The sequence below is a fragment of the Salvelinus namaycush genome, chromosome 15 (assembly GCF_016432855.1).
Source record: "Salvelinus namaycush isolate Seneca chromosome 15, SaNama_1.0, whole genome shotgun sequence".
Classification (NCBI taxonomy): domain Eukaryota; kingdom Metazoa; phylum Chordata; class Actinopteri; order Salmoniformes; family Salmonidae; genus Salvelinus; species Salvelinus namaycush.
In genome coordinates, this window is record NC_052321.1 from 29,802,089 (window position 1) to 29,824,396 (window position 22,308).

Genomic DNA, 22,308 nt, shown 5'->3' on the forward strand with positions numbered 1-22,308 from the left:
GCTCCCAGACAGCCAGCAGAGAGCCCCTGAATGTTTTATCACACGCTCAGAGGACAACGCACTAGCCTGACAGACGTCTGGAGGAGCAACCAGAAACTCAGGGTTAGGTGGCAATGGAAGTGTCTCGTTGCTCTTCTCTGTCTGGGGCCTCTAGGAGCAATGGAAGTGTCTCACTGTCCTGCTCTGTCTGGCCCTGGGGCTGGCTGGGCTCTCCAGGAGCCAGTGTATGGGATCTGAGTCAAGGACACCTCACATCAGCCAAGGACTGAAGGAGATACCTGAGACAGATTTATTTTATAGCAGTCCCCTTCCTTTCTTCTAGAGGACATTGGGACAACAATCATCTTCCACTTCTGGCTGCTGCTTGTTTTGGTTTCACAAATAAAGGCTCTCACTATTTTCTCTCATGTAGTTTCCCTGATTTTGTAACCGGCAAGGAAACAAAACTGGGGCTTTGTTGTAGCCTGGGCCCCTCGTTATAGGCAGTTTTATTTGTATACTCAAGTGGTAAGGAAAAAATAAAATAAAATCGGGGCCCTAAAAGGATACTCTTTGGCATGGGAAGAGTATCCCTGTCTGACCTTTGGGTAGATTGGGCCGTGTCTCTGTCAATCACCAGACCATTCTGTTTGTAATGAGATAATATGGAGGAAAGCAACACTTGCATTGTGGCTACACACACCTCATTGTTATGAAATCCAAGCTGCAGTTTCCGAAGCCCCCTTTTAAAACGACCATTAATAATAGATGATAGCCTTAATAACGAATTAATTATAAATAGCTCTAGTCTCTGGAATTACACAAGACTACGGCAACTGTGTGGCACTCAAATGGAGCCATTCACTAAAAGGGTCCAAACAATAAAAGCCAAACGGTTCATCCATCAACTCCCCATGATTGCTTTACACACCCTGAAACCTCCAGTACCATAGAGGTGCAGACGTCTTCTCATTATAGGACATGACTGGAACATGAATACTGCTGTGTTGAGAGAGCGATAAATGGAGGCAGAGAGGGAGATGGGGAGAGAGAGGTATACGTAGATAAACAGGAGAGCCGGCAGAGACAGAGAGATGGAAAGATGAAAATGCTCGATCACCAACTCTGGCAAGAGAGAGAGAGCGATTGAGAGAGAGAGACAGACAGAAAGACAGCGAGGAAGCAGCAGAGGGACGTCAGCGGCCAGGCCTGTCTTTGCCTTATAAAGATATACCCTTGTGGTGGTGCGGGTGGGTGGGTTAAAGACTGGAGCCTGTGGATCTTCTTGTCGTTGTGGGGTTCTGCTCTCGCTGCTGCCGTGCCACACATAACTTATTCATACCACTGTGGCACTTTAACAGCCTAATGGGCTCCTGTGTTACTCTAAACAGGCCCAGCCTGAGCTCCTCCTCCCCTCCACTCCTCTCGATTAGGACGCTCATAAAAATTTTACAGCAGTAAAGTCTTCCCATTAACCCCCATCGGACAAACAAAATGGCTGGTCCAGACAAAGTAACACAACTGACTAATGAACTCCGATGATGTGGTCAACACTGCCTCGCAAAGCCAATAAAGGACTGTATAAGAAATGACGCTGTTAGCATAAAATAGAGCTTTATCTGAATAGACTTTCATTCAAGATGTTTCAGGCTTTAGAAAAACAGTCAGCTTTTCTACATTCAGGTCAAGCCCTAAGTGTGCATCTGTGTGTGTGCCTATTTGGGGGTGGGGTTGCCTACGCAAAGCAGTCGTTCCACAGTGATGTATGCTGTATGGGCGACTGCTTGGCTTGCATCGTGCGGTGGTCTGTGTAAACCCTAGGGTATGCTGGTGTATGTATAGAGGGGGACAGGTGTGTGTGTGTGTGTGTGTGTGTGTGTGTGTGTGTGTGTGTGTGTGTGTGTGCACACAAGGCTGCTGTATTGAGGTGGACAGGCTGAGGCTCCACACTACGGCAGTGCTTCTTCTTCTTCTTCTTCTCAGCTCACAGTCAATGTAACGCTGCTGGTCTGTCAGAACTCTGATCAAAGCTCTGCAGTCCTGGCTGACACATCCACTGTGCTCTGCATTAGAAATTGAGAGAGCAAGAGTGTGTGGTATGTATGGTGTGTGTGTTTGCATGAGAGCGGAGGACTCCTCTCGCCACAACAGTGAACCTCTACCGCCACCACATGGCCAAACAACACATTGCAGGGGATACGAGGTCAAGCTGCGAGTACTGGTCCTGCTGTGTCAGTTTCCTCATTTCAGAGACAACACATTTTCCCTCCATGTCATGTACATTTTCAAATACACACTGGTAATAATGTTGTTCCAAAGCATGATTAGATGACCTATGTCACAGCTTAGGAACAGATTCAATCAAGCTTTAAAAAGTACACTCACTGTATACAGCAACGGACATTTAAATGCCGCCACTTCGCCGTCAAAACCGTGTGCATTTTACAGCAGGTCAATCCAACACATTAGCTCAGAGTTCTAAAAGGAGAGGTCTGAGAGCATCCACAGACCTGCTTGATGAGGAGATGATGGTGAGGTCACATTGTGTTCTCATCTACTAAACTAAGCGTCCCCCCCCGGTAGGCATACATCGACAGCGTCCTGGGGTGCCACGGAAGGGCAGGCACGAAGTTAGCTAATACAGTCACCCCAGCCTCAGCACTTTCTCAATGACAGGGGAAGAACAGAGGGATTCAGCACCACATATTACGTTGAAAGTTTTAATGTCACAGGCACAAGTACAGTGAAATGCCCTCCTTGACAGCTCTAAACCCAACAATGCAGTTATCAATAACAATGCAGTTCTAAAAATGTGTTCACTAATATGTGTTTTAAAGTAATAAAAAGTTGTGTGTTTGGTCCCATATTCATCGCACGCAATGAGTACTTGTGACTCCACACATTTGTTGGATGCATTTGCTGTTTGTTTTGGTTGTGTTTCAGACTATTTTGTGCCCAATAAAAATGAATGGTAAATAATGTATTGTAATTTGAGTCACTTTTATTATGACTAAGAATAGAATGTTTCTAAACACTTCTATTTTAATGTGGATGCTACCATGGTTACAGATAATCCTGAACGAATCGTGAATAATGATGAGTGAGAAAGTTACAGATATCATACCACCCTAAAATGCTAACCTCCCCTGTTATTGTAATGGTGAGAGGTTAGCATGTCTTGGGGGTATGATATTTGTGTGTCTGTTACATCTCCTCATCAAGCACCAATTCATTTCTATTGGGCACAAAGTTATCTGAAACACAAACAAAACAAACAGCAAATTAATCCAAAAAGTTTGTACAGTCACAAGCTTGATGTAATTATTGCATGCCAGGTATATGGGACCAAATACCTAACTTTTTACTACTTTAATACACATAAGTGAATTTGTCCCAATACTTTTGGTGGCCTAAAATGGGGGAACTATGTACAAAAAGTCATAGTCATTGTACCATTTCAAATCCAAAGTGCTGGAGTACAGAGCCAAAACAACAAAAAATATGTCACTGTCCCAATACTTTTGGAACTCACTGTACATACAAACAGTCAGTTCCAGTACCATATTTACAATGTGCAGGCATACTGGAGTGATAGAGGTAAATATGTATAGGGGTAAGGTGACTAGGTATCAGGATATACACTATATATTCAAAAGTATGTGCACACCCCTTCAATTAGTGGATTCGTCTATTTCAGCCATACCCGTTGCTGACAAGTGTATAAAATCGAGCATACAGCCATGCAATCTCCATAGACAAACATTGGCAGTAGAATGGCCTTACTGAAGTGCTCAGTGACTTTCAACGTGGCACCGTGATAGGATGCCACCTTTCCAACAAGTCAGTTCGTCAAATTTCTGCCCTGCTAGAGCTGCCCTGGTCAACTGTAAGTGCTTTTATTGTGAAGTGAAAACGTCTAGGAGCAACAACGGCTCAGCCGCGAAGTGGTAGCCCACACAAGCTCACAGAAGCGCGTAAAAATCGTCTGTCTTCCGTTGCAACACTCACTACCGAGTTCCAAACTGCCTCTGGAAACAACGTCAGCACAAGAACTGTTCGTCCGGAGCTTCATGAAATGGGTTTCCATGGCCGAGCAGCCGCACACAAACCTAAGATCACCATGCACTATGCCAAGCATCGGCTGGAGTGGTGTAAAGCTCGCCGCATTGAACTCTGGAGCAGTGGAAACGCATTCCCTTGAGTGATGAATCACACTTCACCATCTGGCAGTCTGACGAATCTGGGTTTGGCGGATACCAGGAGAACGCTACCTGTCCCAATGCATTGTGCCAACTGTAAAGTTAGGTCGAGGAGAAATAATGGTCTGGGGTTGTTTTTCATGGTTCGGGCTAGGCCCCTTAGTTCCAGTGAAGGGAAATTTTAATGCTACAGCATACATTGACATTCTAGACGATTCTGTGCTTCCAAATTTGTGGCAACAGTTTGGCGACGGTCCTTTCTTGTTTCAGCATGACAATGCCTCAGTGCACAAAGCGAGGTCCATACAGAAATGGTTTGTCGAGATCGGTGTGGAAGAACTTGACTGGCTTGCACTGAGCTCTGACTTCAATCCCATTGAACACCTTGATAAATTGGAACATCGACTGCGAGCCAGGTCTAATTGTCCAACATCAGTGCCCGACCACACTAATGCTCGTGGCTGAAAGGAAGCATCCCCGCAGCAATGTTCCAACATCTAGTGGAAAGCCTTCCCAGAAGAATGGTTGCTGTTATAGCAGGAAAGGGGTGACCAACTCCATATTAATACCCATGATTTTGGAATGAGATGTTCAACGAGCAGGTGTCCACATACTTTTGGTCATGTAGTGTATAATATGTAGAGTAGCAGCAGCATATATGACGATTGTATGCGAGTGGGTGTGCGTGTGTGTAGAGTCAGTATAAATGTATGTGCATATTATGTGTGTGTAAGCAAATTATGGAGTGAGTGTTTTTGTGTGTGTGTTGAAGTGTCAGTGCGCACGAGTGTGTTGGGCCATGCGAGTGTGCATAGAGAAAGTGCAAAAATCTAATTAAATACAAGGGTCAACTCTTAGAGTCCATGTAGCCATTTTGTTAGCTATTTAGCAGTCTTATGGCTTGGGGATATAAGCTGTTCAGAATCCTGTTGGTGTCAGACTTGATGCACTGGAAGCAGAGAGAACAGTTTATGGCTTGGGCAGCTGGAGTCTTTAACGATTTTCCTGGCCTTCCTTTCACACCGCCTGATATAGAGGTCCTGGATGGCAGGGAGCCCAGCCCCTGTGATGTACTGGGTTGTCCACATCCCCCTCTGTAGCACCATGCGATCGAGGGCGGTGCCATTACCATACCAAGCAGTGATGCAGCCAGTCAAGATGCTCTCAATGGTACAGCTGTAGAACTTTTTGAGAGTTTGAGGGCCCATGCCAAACCTTTTCAACCTCCTGAGAGAGGAGGCGCTGTCGCGACTTCTTCATGACTGTGTGCGTGTGTACCATTTTAAGTCCTTTGTGATTTGGACACCAAGGAACAAGAAGCTCCTTGGTCTTACTGACGTTGAGGTTGAGAGGTTACTGAGAGGTTACTGACGAGAGGTTGTTGTTCCGGCACCACACTGCCAGGTCATTGACCTCCTCCCTGTAGGCTGTCTCATCGTCGCCGGTGATTAGGCCTACCACCGACGTGTCGTCAGCAAACTTGATGACGTGTGTTGAAGTTGTGCGTGGCAACGCAGTCGTGGGTGAACAGGGACTTCAGGAGGGGACTAAGCACACACCCCTGTGGGGCCCCTGTGTTGAGGGTCAGCATGGCTGAGGTGATGTAGCTACCCTCATCAACTGGGGTCAGCCCATGAGGAAGTCCAGGATCCAGTTGCAGACGGAGGTGTCCCATCCCAGGGCCCTAAGCTTGGTGACGGGCTTGGAGGGGACAATGGTGTTGAACGCTAACCTGTAGTCAATGTGAAAATGCTGTTCATAGGAATTCCTCTTATCTAGGTGGGTGAGGGCAGTGTGGAGTGCAATTGAGATTGCGTCATCTATGGATCTGTTGAGGCAGTATGCAAATTGGAGTGTGTCTGGGATGATGGAGTTGAGGTGTGGCATAACCAGCCTCTCAAAGCACTTCATGATTACAGATGTGAGTGCTACAAGGCGGTAGTCATTGTGGCATGAAGCCTTAGAGTACTTGGGAACAGGAATGATGGTGATCATTTTAAAACATGTGGGGATTACAGACTGGGACAAGGAGAGGTTGAAAATTATAGTGAATATGCCTGCCAGCTGTTCGCACATGCTCTGAGAACGCTCCCCGGAACACCGCTGGGCCCCGCAGCCTTGTAGATGTTAAACTGATTAAAGACCTTACGTCAGCCTCGGAGCACAAGATTACCCAATCCTAAGGGGTCGGTGGCGGCCCTCACACCCGACACGATGTTGCTATTGTCGAAGCGTGCATAAAAATGCATTGAGTTTGTCTTGGAGAGAGGCATCGTTGGGCAGATCACAGCTGGGTCTTCCTTTGTAATCTGTAACGGACTGTAGCTCTGCCACATGCTGCGGGTGTTGGAAGCCTTGTCCTTTTACTCATTTGATGACTCCGCGGAGGTCATAGCGGGACATCTTGTACTTGTTCCTGTCCTCGGTCGTAGCCTCAGGTTTGGTTTCGGATTAGGCTCAACGTCCTTGGGAATTGACTGATGACACTTCCTATCGAGCTAGTCACCAAAATGACAGGAATGGAATGTGTAAAGTAGAGTAAAGCACTGAAGCAGAGTTGAGATGGAGCTGAGGCTTGGCGGTTGAATAGAAACTCAGGCTATGCAGTGTTTTCCAGAAGCGCTGGAGGTCGGCTAAACAGCTGATAGACTAATTGTCAGCCGGTTACTTTTTCCACTTTTCATTTTAAAAAAGTTTACATTTGCTAGTCAGAAAAGTCTGTATAGCCTTCTCCCACTAGAATGAACAATATGCATCTTTTAGTTATACAGTATATTGATAGGATAGGCGCCTGTCAGTCACAAAGCAAGCGATGACAGAGAAACACTGCTGGTTTGTCAGTCTGTTGTTGGTCCTGCCTCTCAGTACCGGTGTTATTTTTGTGCACTGTGGTTGGCTACAGTCAATTTTATTTTCACAGAGGGAGCCTCCGCATGATGCTTTATTGACTCCTGGTGAGTGGATTTACACGCAACTAGCAATGAGTGGAAATCCACTTCATTATTGTTTTGTGGCACATTCATTTATTTTCTTTTGCGTGTTTCATAGGCCTACAGCCAACCACGGATTCGGGGTGCATAGGCTATTTACTGTTGCTTGTGTTGACTAGTTTATAAGAGGGGACGAACTGAATAAAGTCCATCTCCTAGATCCCTTTGCTATTCATAAATCATACAACGTAGGTATATGTCTGTTGTATCGTGTCGGGACAAGTAAACTAAAGATCTTGTTTGTATTTTGCTAGGATTCAAAGACCATGTCGAGACTTGCCAGTGTCCGCTAAAGTGACTCGTCAGTGTAGACTAGTGATGGGTTGTTCGGCTCTTTTTGATCAGCACTTTTAGGTGAACGGAACCAAATTGCATCGGTGAGAGAGCCATTCATTTGGCACACTAATTTGAATACCGGTAGGCTATTACTGCTTTTTGGTGACTATCTGCAGATAAATAATGAAAACATTAGATGAAGATGTTTAATCCTCACTGTAGGAACAATAGGTAGTGGAGAGAGCCTCATTCTGGTCCAAAATATGATACAAGAAAACAGATTGAAGGTTATAAAAGCTAATGGCATGAAACTTATATGGTATTTTAGATGTTGATATAGGCTTCTGATTTAATTAAAGTGTTGACAATGGAGTAGTCAACTGCTGCTTTCTGAGTAGTAAAGCCCATGTTTAACACCTGCTTCATTCTTCAAATCATACCTGTAGGTTTATTCTTGGGTACCTGACTTTTATATATTTTTTAACTAGACTTGGGGGTGCACAATCTGGCAGAGGTAACTAAATTGCTGCAATTCTATATTGTTTCTCAACAGGGAATCCATGTTTACTTACCTTTTTTCTTAGGTCTTTGCCACAATAAATTAACTTGAAAGATAACACTACTATTTATAAATAGATTACTAATCTACTGCCTTCCTTCCGCCAAAGTCCCACCCACAGTGATTGATTGACAGGCCAAATTCTAAGGGATAGTTCAACCAAATTACATTGGTTTTCCTGTGTCCACAGCAGCAGAGACAATAAAATACATAATTTGAAGAACAAACATCAGTGGCAATTCATATCTTGTACTAACGCTGTAAAAATTACTTTAATCTCAAGATAAGACAGATTGAATGTTAAAAAAGGTTATTTTACTTAGAAAATAGTCCTGATCATATAGGTCTAAACGATATCCAAAAACACACTGAATTCATACATTTTCAGTAATTGTTATTGTAAAGCCTTTCTACTCAATACCACAACCAATTTTACCAATCTGTGAAGTAAAGTCGTTAAAGTATTCAGTAATTCACCTGTGTATTTCGGATGGAATCAAGGCATTAGAATGTACCAGCAGCCATCAAAATAGAGCACATTCTGCAACAACAACAAAAAACGGACCCCCCCCAGCCCGGAACTCCCTGGCTGGCTCGTTTTCTTATTTGGCTGGCTACTCCATGTATTAACGGGAAACACCCTAACCATACCTCTGTCCCCTTGAAACAGAAATATGTGTCTAGATTTTGATTTGGGAAATACTTGCAGGGTTATTCATGCACAGGGTATTTTGTGGCGGGCCACCCAGAGGTTTTATCACGCCTATACCACCTATGCCTCTTTTAGCCAGGAAAAACGCAGACTGGTGTAATGTGAAGGCATACTACAATTGGTACCCAAGGCTCTTACCTTTGGTAGCGTATGCCTCGGCGATCATGGAGAGACGGTAGACAGGGGCTCCCACCAGCGCCAGCTCGTCCAGGGTCACTTTGCCATACTGGTTGATGGCTTCACTGTAGTCTCCCTCCACGTAGGACAGCTTGGCCATTAACATGCTGGCCTCTTGCATGTAGTCCGGCTAGGCACGAAAGGAAAGAGACAGATAGTGTTGTTTTCTCCTGAACACAAAGATGTGTAGCTAAATGTACACGCTTCAGAGAAAAAGAGGGCATAGAAGCTGCACGAGGGAGTGATGCAGCGTTATGAGGTTATATAATTCAAAGGGGATTTGGGAAGGCAGTGAGTGTAAAGCCAGATACTGATTAAACCAGTGTTACCGTTTGTAGTATTAGAATACTGTTATAAGTCTGGCAGTTCTGAGCAATTAACTGGAACTTCAGTTATTTTTCGTTTTTTAAACAACCAATTGACTGACATCAATTCCATTTTGGGCGTTTGTTTTCTGTGAGCTCAACGCGCACATTGCACAGTTTCTCTAGAGATAATTCAGATCCAGCTTGAACTGTGAGATGTGAGATGTAGTAGGGAGTTATAGTTTCCAACAGGCCAATATTATAGGTAATTTAGTGAATAAAACCTGGTAATTAACTACAATGACAATCCATTATGCATCTCCTTGTCTGGTCTGTTTGTTTTACACCAGCTACGTTAGGTACGTGTGGGGCAGACACGGAGACGGAGAGAAGAATGCGCAATCGTGGATATAGAGCAGCTGTTGCTTCGCGAGGTATCTCTACATGAAAATACATGATCTGAGTGATTGATAGTTGGTATTCAGCAGTCATAAATGTATGCCTTATTTACTTCGAAAAATTACTAAAAGATTGATTTTGTCAGGCAGCATAGACAGGAACTCTATAGAGATTAGACAATGACTTGGAATGAAATAATAAAGTTATCAAATAAAATATCTTATTCAAGTAATGCAAATAAATGATGGTTAATAAGTGATAAGCAGTAATGGGCAGTCACTACCATCATAGGGCTTTTAATAATTGTTTTATTCTGTGTTGTTAAAGCATTCAATCCAAATAATCGAAACCAAAATGGAAAACCGTGATTACTTTTTAATAATCGAACCGAAACAGACCTCAAAAAGCACTAATCGCTCAGCATTAAAGACTGCACTACACTGTTAACACTGTTACAAGACTGAACTAGACTGTTATAACACTGTTACAAGACGGAACTAGAATGTTATAACACTATTACAAGACGGAACTAGACTGAAAAGTAGACAGATGATGTATACTAATATAATGGTCATAGGTGAAGTCTACTGTGTTACATCAGCTACCTTGAGGTTCCCTCGGTCCAGGGCAGCGGTCAGGTGCTTGTGGACCTCCACTAGCCTGGGTCTTGGGCCCCTGGGGCTGGCCCCCTGCTTGATGGGGTTCTCCTTGATGTACTGCTGGAGCTTGGCCTCCCCCAGCAGCAGCTCCCCCAGGTCATCTGAAACACACAGTTTAGACTACACCTCCAGTATGCTTCATGACATGGTACATTAGACTACCCTCCCAGTTCAACAGGGTCTTGTATTCAATAGGCACCAAATGTAAGGAAATGGACTGAAACCGGGAAGGACTACCCGACCTTGTCCAATAACATACGTGTTTTTGTTTTCCAGCGCATAAAGTTTGAAAAAAAATTCTATGATGTTCACTAATGAATATGACCTAGAACAAGCCACTGATTTTTTACCAACTAGGCTAACTACCAGAGTCATAGGTGGAATGACAACACACATCATGTTCCAATAATATATCACAGTAAAGACAGATCAGTCAACCCTGACTAACATGCAGGTTCTCTAACAATCTGTACAATACTACAGCATCAGTATCAGAAAGTTGATAGGGGGGGCAAGCCATGACACCCACCATCTCAGATTGTTCTGAAATCTAATTTGATCTCTGAGAAATCAAGCTAATTGATTGCACCCAAACTGTCCCTTTTAATTTAAAGCTTCACATAATATTCAACAAATACAGTACCCAACATCTAATTTGGACCAAACTTATTCTTATCATTGAGTAAAATGGTCAAAAGCCACCTAAGGGATAGTGACTAAAATGTTGTGACAACCCTAATAAAATAATACAATTAAAAACCATTGCATGGCAGTAGCATGATTCTCAATAAGAAAACATTTCTATATGTAGTGTGATGAATGACATTTACCATTAAACCCAGCCCAATACCATTATTTCAATTGTTTTGTTGTTGTAAAAACACCAGCAAATCAGCTCCAAGTGGTTTTAATTTAGGAACTCTGTTCCAAAGCATTGCCACGCATAATACAGAGATATACTGTATGTGACTGTATACAAACATAAGCAATGTTTGAAATGATTAGGTTTTAGTCAAATATTCTGTTTGGTCTTCTTGCATTCAATTTGCAGTCTGAGTCTATGTTCTGGCCCCTTAACCATCTGCTCCCAAAAAATATATAATTGTCCAGCAGCTGAAACTAGTTGATGATCCCTGCAATACAGTGTGTGTTTGGGACTTTCACTATTTGAAGACCATTAGAGACCATAACATTGAAACCATTAGAACTGCTATAGCCTAATGGTTTGCTTGTATGCAAGGAATGGTCTAACTTATCCAGACCTTTTTTTTTACGGAATAAACCACACACAGAGGGGTTGTTTCCTGGACACAAATTAAGCCTAAGAGAAGGACAAACTGAATTGCTTTCAGGGCGGACTGGCTTGAATTGTGAGGATGACCATACAATTTATTTTCATCATGAGCAAAAGCTATTGGTTTTCTACCCAAAGTTGCAAAGAAAATGTTGTGATCCATTTAATAAACACAAGAGACCAGTAAAATGGATGTGGTGGCAGTATCATCAACAGTGGCATCTAGTGGGCATAACGCAGTACTTTCACACTATGGTAAATAGTGGCTAATTTCTCTGAACAAGGGAAAAACCCATCACTAGATTCACAGGGAATAAATTACAAAAAAATGAAGAAGCAATACTACAAGCAGCATCTCCATACTACTTGTCAGACATAGAAAACTGAAACTGTATATAGGTTCTTGGGATAGGATTGGCGTGGGGTGGTCAGTGGGTGGCTTCTGATAATTTTATTGGATTCCTCATGTCTTAAGGGGAAAGGGGGGTACCTAGTCAGTTGTACAACTGAATGCCTTCAATTGAAATGTGTCATCCGCATTTAACCCAACCCCTCTGAATCAGAGAGGTGCGGGGGGCTGCCTTAAATTGACATCCATGTCTTCGGCGCCAGGGGAACAGTGGGTTAACCGCATTGCTCAGGGGCGACTGTGTTCGACAGACAGACAGAACGACAGATTTTTACCTTGTCAGCTCGGGGATTCAATCAAGCAACCTTTCGGTTACTGGCCCAACGCTCTAACCACTAGGCTACCTCATTATTAGGAGGAATTATCGGATGTTAGGTACTATACTTATTGAAGATTATATGAATCCTATATATTAAAATGGCCAATTTGGGGGCAATCAATTAGTTTCATTTCTTAGAGATCAAATTAATAATACAAAATAATATGTTTCAGGAATGCTAATCTTATCTGTTTCTAACTACAGAAACAACTTCAGAACAATCTGAGATGGTGGGTGTCGAAATCCTCTCGCTTGTCCTTTTTGAGGTGGAATGGCTCAGGGATAAGAGCGAAGAGAGAGCAATAGTAATGGCGTCTTTTTGTAGGCACTAACTTCGCCATGATTCGTTGGACAAAGCCATTGGGGAAATTAATGGAGTTTTTGTACGGTTTTGGGATAAATGCCGAAAATAAGGTCTGTGTTGAACCCAGGTTTAGGAGATCTTACACGTTTTGTTCTACGAGATCATTTTCATCAGCAAGCCTCACTTTTTTTTGTGAATTATGAAGCATTTACTGTATGTAATCAAATTTTAAAAAACTAAGCACATAAAGGCTTCATTATTCATGAATATCATGTTAACTGACTGATACCATAGCAAAGAACAAAACGTATAATATCTCCTAAGCCTGTGTTAACCTCAGACCTTATTTTTGCCGTTGATCCTAAAACCCTGTTCTTTTTCCATAGGAATGGCTGAACGAACCAGAAGTAACTAATTTCCGGTTATTAGGACTACAAGTTGGCGAGCTCTAAATAGGGAGGACCAAAACTGCTGGTTGGAACTGGGCAGGCTAACTCTCTCATTCTCCTTGATGCAAAAAGACAACTCACTACACATTGAGAAGCCTGGTGTGGTGCAATGTTTGTTAGACTAGAAGAAGATTATAGGCTTAGATTTGTAAAAGATTAGTAGGATTAGTGTTATTCAACCCCTAAATGCCACGCTTTTTATGATTTTAAGGTGACTTGTAGGCTAATCCAGTATGTTACGAGTTTAACTGGCCCATTATGCATGACAGGAGAGTGTGACCCTCTGGTCTGACTGACATAGGTATGCCTGTCAGTTTACATCAACAAACATACATTAATTCCAAAATAAGATATTTCAAGGTGAAGTCAGCAATATGACATCATCATACCATCTCAGTGACTTCCTGCTTACAGGTTTTCCACTGGTTACCACAGCCACAAAGTACAAATGTCTATCGTAAAATCTATGAAAACATAAACGTATTTTTAGTCTTCATTTAGGGTTAGGGTTATGCATAAGGTTAGCAGTGTGGTTAAGGTTAGGTTTCAAATGAGATTTTAAGAAGATACATTTTAGAAATAGGCAGGTTCATGACTTTGTGACTGTGGTAACTAGTGACGACCAACAAACACCAACGGAACCCAAATCTGCCAAGACCGCAAATATTTCTCACCTCCTTGAGGGATACTCATTGCTCAAAGATTTCAATTTAGTTTTTTGTTGATTTCATTATGTAGTTAGTCGCCCGATGTTATGATGATGTCATTGATATGGAGCCAGGAGTACAAGTAACGTTAGATTCTTAAACTATGTTTATGGAGTCTACCTTATGCAACTGGTAAGACTGCTAGTTAGCTCAGTAAAATATTTTAGAAAATTTTCCTGGGTGAGAACGTTCAACCAGTATGCATAGCGCCAGGAATACTCTCTGCCCAAGACAAGTTTAGCTAGGCACACGGTGGTAGCTATGCTGGCTAGCCCTGGCTTAAATTACAGAAAACTGTCAAAACAAGAAATAGGAAGTGAGCGCGCATGCACACTCAAATGAGCTTTGGCGTTTTCGCTAAATAGTTATAAACCATTACGGTTTTTCAAGATAATTATTACGTTTTTACAGATGACCTAGAAATGGCTGGCTAGCTGGAACCGACTCGCAATGGAAATTGCATTCACGTTGACGTGGTTAAGAAAGCCCTTGGATTCTGTTCCCTGTCCAGGCCCCAAATCGCTGAATGAACCGCAGAGCAAAAGTAAATCACGAATCGTAGACATATTTCTTACCGTTTGATATTAGTTTGGCAGACAGCTGCCGTACAAGCTCTGGTATCTTGTCCCATTGCCCTTCCGAACGGCATCGTTCTATCTCGGTCTCGAGTCGTGATCCAGACTTTCTCGCTGTCATCTTCAGACTCCGGCGTTAGCAGAGACCAAAACACGACAGCCACGAATCATCAGCTGCGGTACGGGTTGGAATGGAAACAGCGACACCCCCGGTAGCTGTCACTCTCACATCTGTCAGATGTTGAACTGTCAATGGTTTTATTCAGGTTTTATTACCATTTTCAAAAACGCATGTAAGGACATATTCATAGCTATGTATTATATCACCATGTTTGTTTTGTTTAGCCAACGGTTCTAATGTTTACAATGTCCAACCAGGCAGTCATGATGAAATACAAATACTTTAATACCACACATTCATATTGATACTTTATCCCAAAAGGCTTTAGGACAAGAACAGACATGCTGAAATCTTGCTTTCAAACATATCCCTTCCAAGTCAGTTTTAAGAACAAAACAGTTCATTATTTTCACACCATTCACATTAGTGCCCTACAATACACATTGCAAATATTGAGCTTATTCTTGGAAGTAGAGTTTGGGCAAGTAAAAAAGCTTTCTAACCCAAGTCATATGAATAATAACACTTGGCTGTTTAGGTAGAAGAAACTGGCTGTGGTAGATGGTGATGGTATTGCTAGAATTTGTATCTATTGGAATCTCCAAACTACTCCAGCTACTACTCCAGCTCTCTATGGTTTAGGGGCATATCTTTAGTAAAACCTGCTCAATATAAAGGTTAAAACATGCAGGCCCACTTTATTTTGTACATTAAAATGATGCTCCAGAGCTTTGTATAATTTGAGCCAGTAGTTTTAAAAGTACACTGCTCAAAAAAATAAAGGGAACACTTAAAAAACACAATGTAACTCCAAGTCAATCACACTTCTGTGAAATCAAACTGTCCACTTAGGAAGCAACACTGATTGACAATAAATTTCACATGCTGTTGTGCAAATGGAATAGACAAAAGGTGGAAATTATAGGCAATTAGCAAGACACCCCCAAAAAAGGATTGGTTCTGCAGGTGGTGACCACAGACCACTTCTCAGTTCCTATGCTTCCTGGCTGATGTTTTGGTCACTTTTGAATGCTGGCGGTGCTTTCACTCTAGTGGTAGCATGAGACGGAGTCTACAACCCACACAAGTGGCTCAGGTAGTGCAGTTCATCCATGATGGCACATCAATGCGAGCTGTGGCAAAAAGGTTTGCTGTGTCTGTCAGCGTAGTGTCCAGAGCATGGAGGCGCTACCAGGAGACAGGCCAGTACATCAGGAGACGTGGAGGAGGCCGTAGGAGGGCAACAACCCAGCAGCAGGACCGCTACCTCCGCCTTTGTGCAAGGAGGTGCACTGCCAGAGCCCTGCAAAATGACCTCCAGCAGGCCACAAATGTGCATGTGTCTGCTCAAACGGTCAGAAACAGACTCCATGAGGGTGGTATGAGGGCCCGACGTCCACAGGTGGGGGTTGTGCTTACAGCCCAACACCGTGCAGGACGTTTGGCATTTGCCAGAGAACACCAAGATTGGCAAATTCGCCACTGGCGCCCTGTGCTCTTCACAGATGAAAGCAGGTTCACACTGAGCACATGTGACAGACGTGACAGAGTCTGGAGACGCCGTGGAGAACGTTCTGCTGCCTGCAACATCCTCCAGCATGACCGGTTTGGCGGTGGGTTAGTCATGGTGTGGGGTGGCATATCTTTGTGGGGCCGCACAGCCCTCCATGTGCTCGCCAGAGGTAGCCTGACTGCCATTAGGTACCGAGATGAGATCCTCAGACCCCTTGTGAGACCATATGCTGACACATGCACATTTGTGGCCTGCTGGAGGTCATTTTGCAGGGCTCTGGCAGTGCACCTCCTTGCACAAAGGCGGAGGTAGCGGTCCTGCTGCTGGGTTGTTGCCCTCCTACGGCCTCCTCCACGTCTCCTGATGTACTGGCCTGTCTCCTGGTAGCGCCTCCATGCTCTGGACACTATGCTGACAGACACAGCAAACCTTTTTGCCACAGCTCGCATTGATGTGCCATCCTGGATGAACTGCACTACCTGAGCCACTTGTGTGGGTTGTAGACTCCGTCTCATGCTACCACTAGAGTGAAAGCACCGCCAGCATTCAAAAGTGACCAAAACATCAGCCAGGAAGCATAGGAACTGAGAAGTGGTCTGTGGTCACCACCTGCAGAACCATTCCTTTTTTGGGGGTGTCTTGCTAATTGCCTATAATTTCCACCTTTTGTCTATTCCATTTGCACAACAGCATGTGAAATTTATTGTCAATCAGTGTTGCTTCCTAAGTGGACAGTTTGATTTCACAGAAGTGTGATTGACTTGGAGTTACATTGTGTTGTTTAAGTGTTCCCTTTATTTTTTTGAGCAGTGTAGTTCCCAAACAGGTCCCTGAAAATTGTGCACCATTGTGTATTAAGTCATCCACATAAGATCCCGGACTACATCTTTAAGACGCATATTGGTTCTGCTCTCAGCAACACACAGCATCTGGAAGTGCAGTATGAGTGTCATTAAGATAGACGGCAAGAAACAAATGAATACTACATTGGAAGGTGTAAGACATTTAGCCAACTTAAAGATATAGACAGTCATTTCAGGTACCCTACTAGTAATATAATAATAGGTGATTCAAAAATACAAGAAGTAGAACTGGCAGAGACAGGTATGGCAAGAGAGAATAATGGATATTTGGCAAGGTTACAGTACATTGGAGGCTGATGTACTGTAACTTTCTATAGATCTAACAGTGTTGGTCCATTTATATTGTGCATTTATCCTATGGCTTTGAGCTACTTACTGTTAAGGCAAACCTGTAGAAAATCAGAGTCTGGAAATTCATTTTCTCCATATCTGTTTTTATCTTGCCCACTAAAGATGGTATTGGAACATACAGTGAGCTCCGAAAGTATTGGAACAGTGACCATTTCTGTTGTTGTTTTGGCTCTGTACTCCAGCACTTTGGATTTTAAATTATACAATGACTATGAGGTTAAAGTGCAGACTTTCAGCTTTAATTTAGTTACGGATAGTCCTGAATGAATCGTGAATAATGATGAGAAATATCATAACCCCCCAAAAGAAATGCTAACCTCCAGTTATTGTAATGGTGAGAGGTTAGCATGTATATTTTTTCATCTAACATTCTCATCATTCACGACTATCCGTAATCATGGTAGAGTCAACATTAATGTAGAAGTGTTTATAAACATAAAATTATTATTTACAATAAAAGTGACTCCAAAATGACACAATACATGATTTACCATTGATTTCTGTTGGGCACAAAATTATCTGAAACATAACCAAAACAAACAGCAAGTGCATCCAACAAGTTTGTAAAGTTCCAAGCTTGATGTAATCATTGCATGCTAGGAATATGGGACGAAATACAAACATTTTGACTACTTTAATACACAAGTGAATTTGTCCCAATACCTTTACCTCCCTTCTCACGTCATTTGCTCACATTGTATATAGACTTATTTTTCTACTGTATTATTGACTGTGTTTGTTTTACTCCATGTGTAACTCTGTGTTGTTGTATGTGTCGAACTGCTTTGCTTTATTTGGCCAGGTCGCAATTGTAAATGAGAACTTGTTCTCAACTTGCCTACCTGGTTAAATAAAGGTGAAATAAAAAAATGAAAAAGAAATGGGGTGGACTATGTACAAAAAGTGCTGTAATTTCTAGACTGTTCACCTGATATGGATGAACATACCATCAAATTAAATCTGACAGTCAGCACCTCATTGTATAATGTTAAATCCAAAGTGATGGAGTACAGAGTCAAAACAACAACAAATGTATCACCGACCCAATACTTTTGGAGCTCACTCTAGTTATATTTACACCTACAGACACACACGTGACATGATACAGTTCAGAGGACCCGAACCCATCTCATCAAATTAACCCCCCCCCCCCCATAAAAGAGAGTATTTCATATAAATTGTCTTTTAAGTATAGATAACACTCCATTCAGACTTCCTTGTACTATAGAAAATACAAAACTGGGCAAAAGATGACACCGTGGGGGTCTTTGAAGAGCTCCTCTAAACTTTGGAGAGGGACTAGGAGTGGTGCAAGTTGACCTGTGGAATTAGGAGTGTTTGATGGTGTATTTTCCTTTCTGGAGCAGAGATATGAACAGTGTAGATTTGCTGCTGTCAAGTCGTTCAAACCACACCTCGTCGTGGTTATTATGACACTGTGGGCAGAGGGGGGAGGAGAAGATTAAAGGGATTTGGCAATTTATCTACTTGCCCATAGTCAGATGAATTCATGGATACCATTTTTATGTCTCTGCATGCAGTCTGAAGGAAGTTGTTAACTAGCGTTAGCATAATTGCTAACTAGTGACTGGAAGTCTATAGTACCTGCTAGCATGCTAGTACATACCATACACTTTCAGTCATTGCACTAACACTAGTTAGCATTGTTTTGATGCAAACTGGTGAGGGCCCAAAAAGGTGACACTTTTTTGTTGTTGCACTGAAACATGCAAAAAAAATCCTGCTAGGGGGAAATGCAGGTTTTAACTAATTAAACAACAAAGAATATGATCTACATGATCAGTCTCTGTGTGTAAAATAAAAAGTGGTTAATGTGAACCTAACTCACAGCTAAAAAATTTAAAGAAAGCAATCCAATGTTATTTGTTGCCTAGACTTTACTGGAAATGACACTCTTGAGAAAAAACAAGACACTAATATTGCAGTTAGCCATGACAGCCTTTATAATAGAATGCTTGTGACCACACACATCTAAATATTGCAATTGGGGGAAAAACACCTTAAAGTAAAAATAGAATGACACAAACAGACATTATATTTTTTCTCTATTATAATGGCACTATAGTAGACGTCGATCAAGTGCACAAGGCTACATGTGTGCAAAAATAACGTTCACTGAGTAAAACATTTTATAATCCCCCCTCACTCACACACAAGTGTTAATGTCAAATTCAACATAACAAAAGCAATATCTTTGGGCTACACTGCACATTATTACATTTACACTTTCTGCCTGTGGACATCTGTTCTACAATGTGCCAGCAGAGCATGATACCGTTTGTTGGCATAATTGATCTATTTCACGCGGAGAGTACACCCAGCATACCCCTTTTTATCCACTGTATTGAAACATACTGTAGAGGGGAAACATTAGTTAACAGATAGTGGTTAGTTCGTTAGCTAGTTAACATTTCACACAGATTGCCAGGGTCCAGTAAGCAACTAACGCGTTATAACTTGAGGAACGGCAAGGAGTCATATACCAGTTAATACTATAGCGAATTGGTTAGGTCACTAACGTTAGCTGTCTGACTTTATTAGCCAGTGAATTTTCAAAACTCAATAATTTGATCAGATAAGTTGGCTAATGTTGTTCAACATTTCTCTGGCTGGCTAATGGAGAATTCGATCCAGCTAAGTTAGCAAGATTCTTAACAATGCTAACAATACTTGTTCCACCACACTTTCTTCCTCACTTCAAATGTTCCAAATGCCAGTTGTTTTTCAGTTACAGCTTATGAAGTACGCTTCATCACCTTCTCACCTCCGTGGTCAGGCTTCTCACCTAACGTTACCTCTACATTATTGTTCAGGGGATGCGCTGCTGTAACTGGCAAGCTGCCTTTCCACTCTCCACTGTCTTTCCAGTGTGCGCGCTGATGCTGTAAACAATTTGGTTGTCTCTTCTTCCTTCAGTCGCGTACTGCGCTGCATTCTGTTGTTATGTGAACGATTGGATGAGCCTTGGATACAGCCAGTATTGCTCCACACACGCATCACTCGTTCGCTTACTACAGCCAGTGGTGATCCAAAGCACCCTCTTCCCAAACTTTTCTCCTTGGATCTACACAAATCACATAGGTCACCTATTTTGGGTCCAAAACGGCAAATTTCGGCAAAAGGTAACTAGCTTGCATCCCTGGGACATGGGTAGATCTATGAAATGTGGACTTCCCAGCAGCAATGCTCACCTCCCAGTGCTGGAAAACAGCTTGGATTTCACAGTCGTACTTGTTTTTTTACAGACTCTACACAGAGTCCCCAGTAGATCCCTGGGAAGGAAAATAATTTTACAGTGAGACATGTCAGTATACTGTTTATGCAATTTGCTTCATCAACTTTTGGATGACAACTAGGAAACCTTTATTTCTCTGGTGTTCAATGCCACAGCAATTTGTGAAATCAGTTTAAGGCTACATAAATAACGTGATCCAAAGATTAGCTTGCGACAGACTTACCAACCTTTGTTCTGATCTGCATGTTCTCCTGCAGATTTTCCAGGGGTCCAGGTACTCCGAAGCCTTGCCTACAATCAACTCCTGGAGTTTCGCATCCACCTGACTCAACCTCTCCTTGTACAACCTGAACAGAAACAACATCGGTTGCAATTGGTTAACCTTAGACACACTGATGGAATTTAGAATAATATTTCTAAGTTCAATGCCAATCAGTGACTTAATGGTCTTTCAGGTCTCCAAATTGTTTCTCCAGATTTGTCATTTCACCGAGGTACTCTATCCTTCTCCTTTCACAGTCCTCATCGTCCATCTCTACTATGCATGCATGATGTCCAATATACCAATGAAACACATTAGCTGCATTTATAACATCTGTAGCTATGCAAATCACGTGTAGCTTACAAACTAGGTTGGTAAAACAATTCTTACCCGAGCTATCCCCATCATCTGACACGGACGAGCTCAGTGTCATCCTCGTCTGAACTCCCCTCTTGTTCAGGATAATCGACTTCCATCTCCTCGTGCCGGTTACTCTCTTTCTTTTCTTGAGAATGTACCGGCATGTTGACTTCCTTGCGTGGATTTTTATCAGAATGGTTGTATCAATGCCAGATAAAATGTGGACCTAATGGTTAACGTTAGCTAATTCAAAGCTTGAACTTACGTTACCTTTTAACTGGTAGTAGAGTAATTTAGTAGCTACAAATCATTGTAAAAACGGGTAACTAGGTAACGTTAGCTAGAGAATAAAACCGACAAAACAGAATCACCAAAAATGTACGTTAGCTAACGTTAATAAGATAATTAACACTAGCTAGTTTTCGAAAACCACACAGGAGTTCATCGGGTGACATTGATGTGGTAAAAAAATAAAACAATCAAATGTGTAGCATAAAGAAAGATAAATAAGAAATAATATAGTTTTATGTCTGATTAAATAATATCGGTAAGTTTTGACAGGAAAGCTAGCTAAACTTAGCCAGCAAGCGTCCAAGCTAAAAACAAACAATAAATGTGGTCCACACTGGGGGTCGTCACTGACTAATTCTCACAGCCACAACGTTATAATTATGTCTATAGCCCGCCTATTTCTACAATGTATCTTCTTAAACCCTAACCTTAACCCCAACCTCAATGCTAGCCTTATGCCTTACCCCAAATTAAGATCAACAACCTATTTTCTTGTTTTCATACATTTTTACGGTCGCTGTGGTTGACGTAGATTTCGATGCTAGGGAATTGTAGTTTCTTTAAAACGATTTCCCCCTAATGTAATCGACGTATATTGCGATGCTAGGGAATTGTAGTTTCTTTACAACGACTTCACCATTAAGTAATGGAACAAAAAGGGAGGAATCAAACTACACGCCGCAGGGTTTGACAAAGCAGCGCACCTCGTTAGACCATACAAATCAAATCAAGAATAGTTTAGATGAGAAAATTGTCTCGAATTTTCAATTAATATGCTGATAATTCAAGCCTACGCGAAACCTGATGTAAGTACATATCTAGTTACACTACTTTCACTTTACTAAATTAGCTTTCAGATCATAGAACAGGGGAAAACAATGTGTTGCATGGCTTCAGTAATGTGCTGTTACCTGTCCAGTTCCAATCAAATCAGTGCATTTGGAGAAAGGGAGTCAGGGACCCTCTTCTATCCACTCCC

At 42.2% G+C, this 22,308-nt stretch overlaps 1 protein-coding gene and 1 long non-coding RNA gene across 7 annotated transcripts in view; both read right to left on the minus strand.

The window, feature by feature from the left end:
* ttc7b (tetratricopeptide repeat domain 7B) overlaps positions 1-14,471 on the minus strand; it is a 63,766-nt gene extending 49,295 nt beyond the window's left edge. For both annotated transcript variants that reach the window (XM_039009715.1, XM_039009714.1), the window contains exons 1-3: positions 14,313-14,471; positions 10,202-10,356; positions 8,854-9,022 (exon numbers count right to left, since the gene is read on the minus strand). In XM_039009715.1, the coding sequence (XP_038865643.1) occupies positions 8,854-9,022; positions 10,202-10,356; positions 14,313-14,433 (445 nt within the window). In that variant the 5' untranslated portion in view covers positions 14,434-14,471. The remainder of the gene's footprint in view (positions 1-8,853; positions 9,023-10,201; positions 10,357-14,312) is intronic.
* A 4,635-nt stretch (positions 14,472-19,106) lies between these two features.
* On the minus strand, positions 19,107-21,865 carry LOC120059922. 5 transcript variants are annotated; one of them, XR_005478179.1, is made up of 4 exons: positions 21,794-21,865; positions 21,069-21,211; positions 20,644-20,763; positions 19,107-20,453 (listed from the first exon to the last, which is right to left on the minus strand). It is a non-coding gene; the product is annotated as an uncharacterized LOC120059922 (long non-coding RNA). The 5 variants fall into 5 exon arrangements; XR_005478178.1 differs by having other exon boundaries at positions 19,107-20,245; positions 20,373-20,453; positions 21,069-21,852; XR_005478180.1 differs by having other exon boundaries at positions 19,107-20,267; positions 20,373-20,453; positions 21,069-21,852.
* Positions 21,866-22,308: the final 443 nt, after the last annotated feature.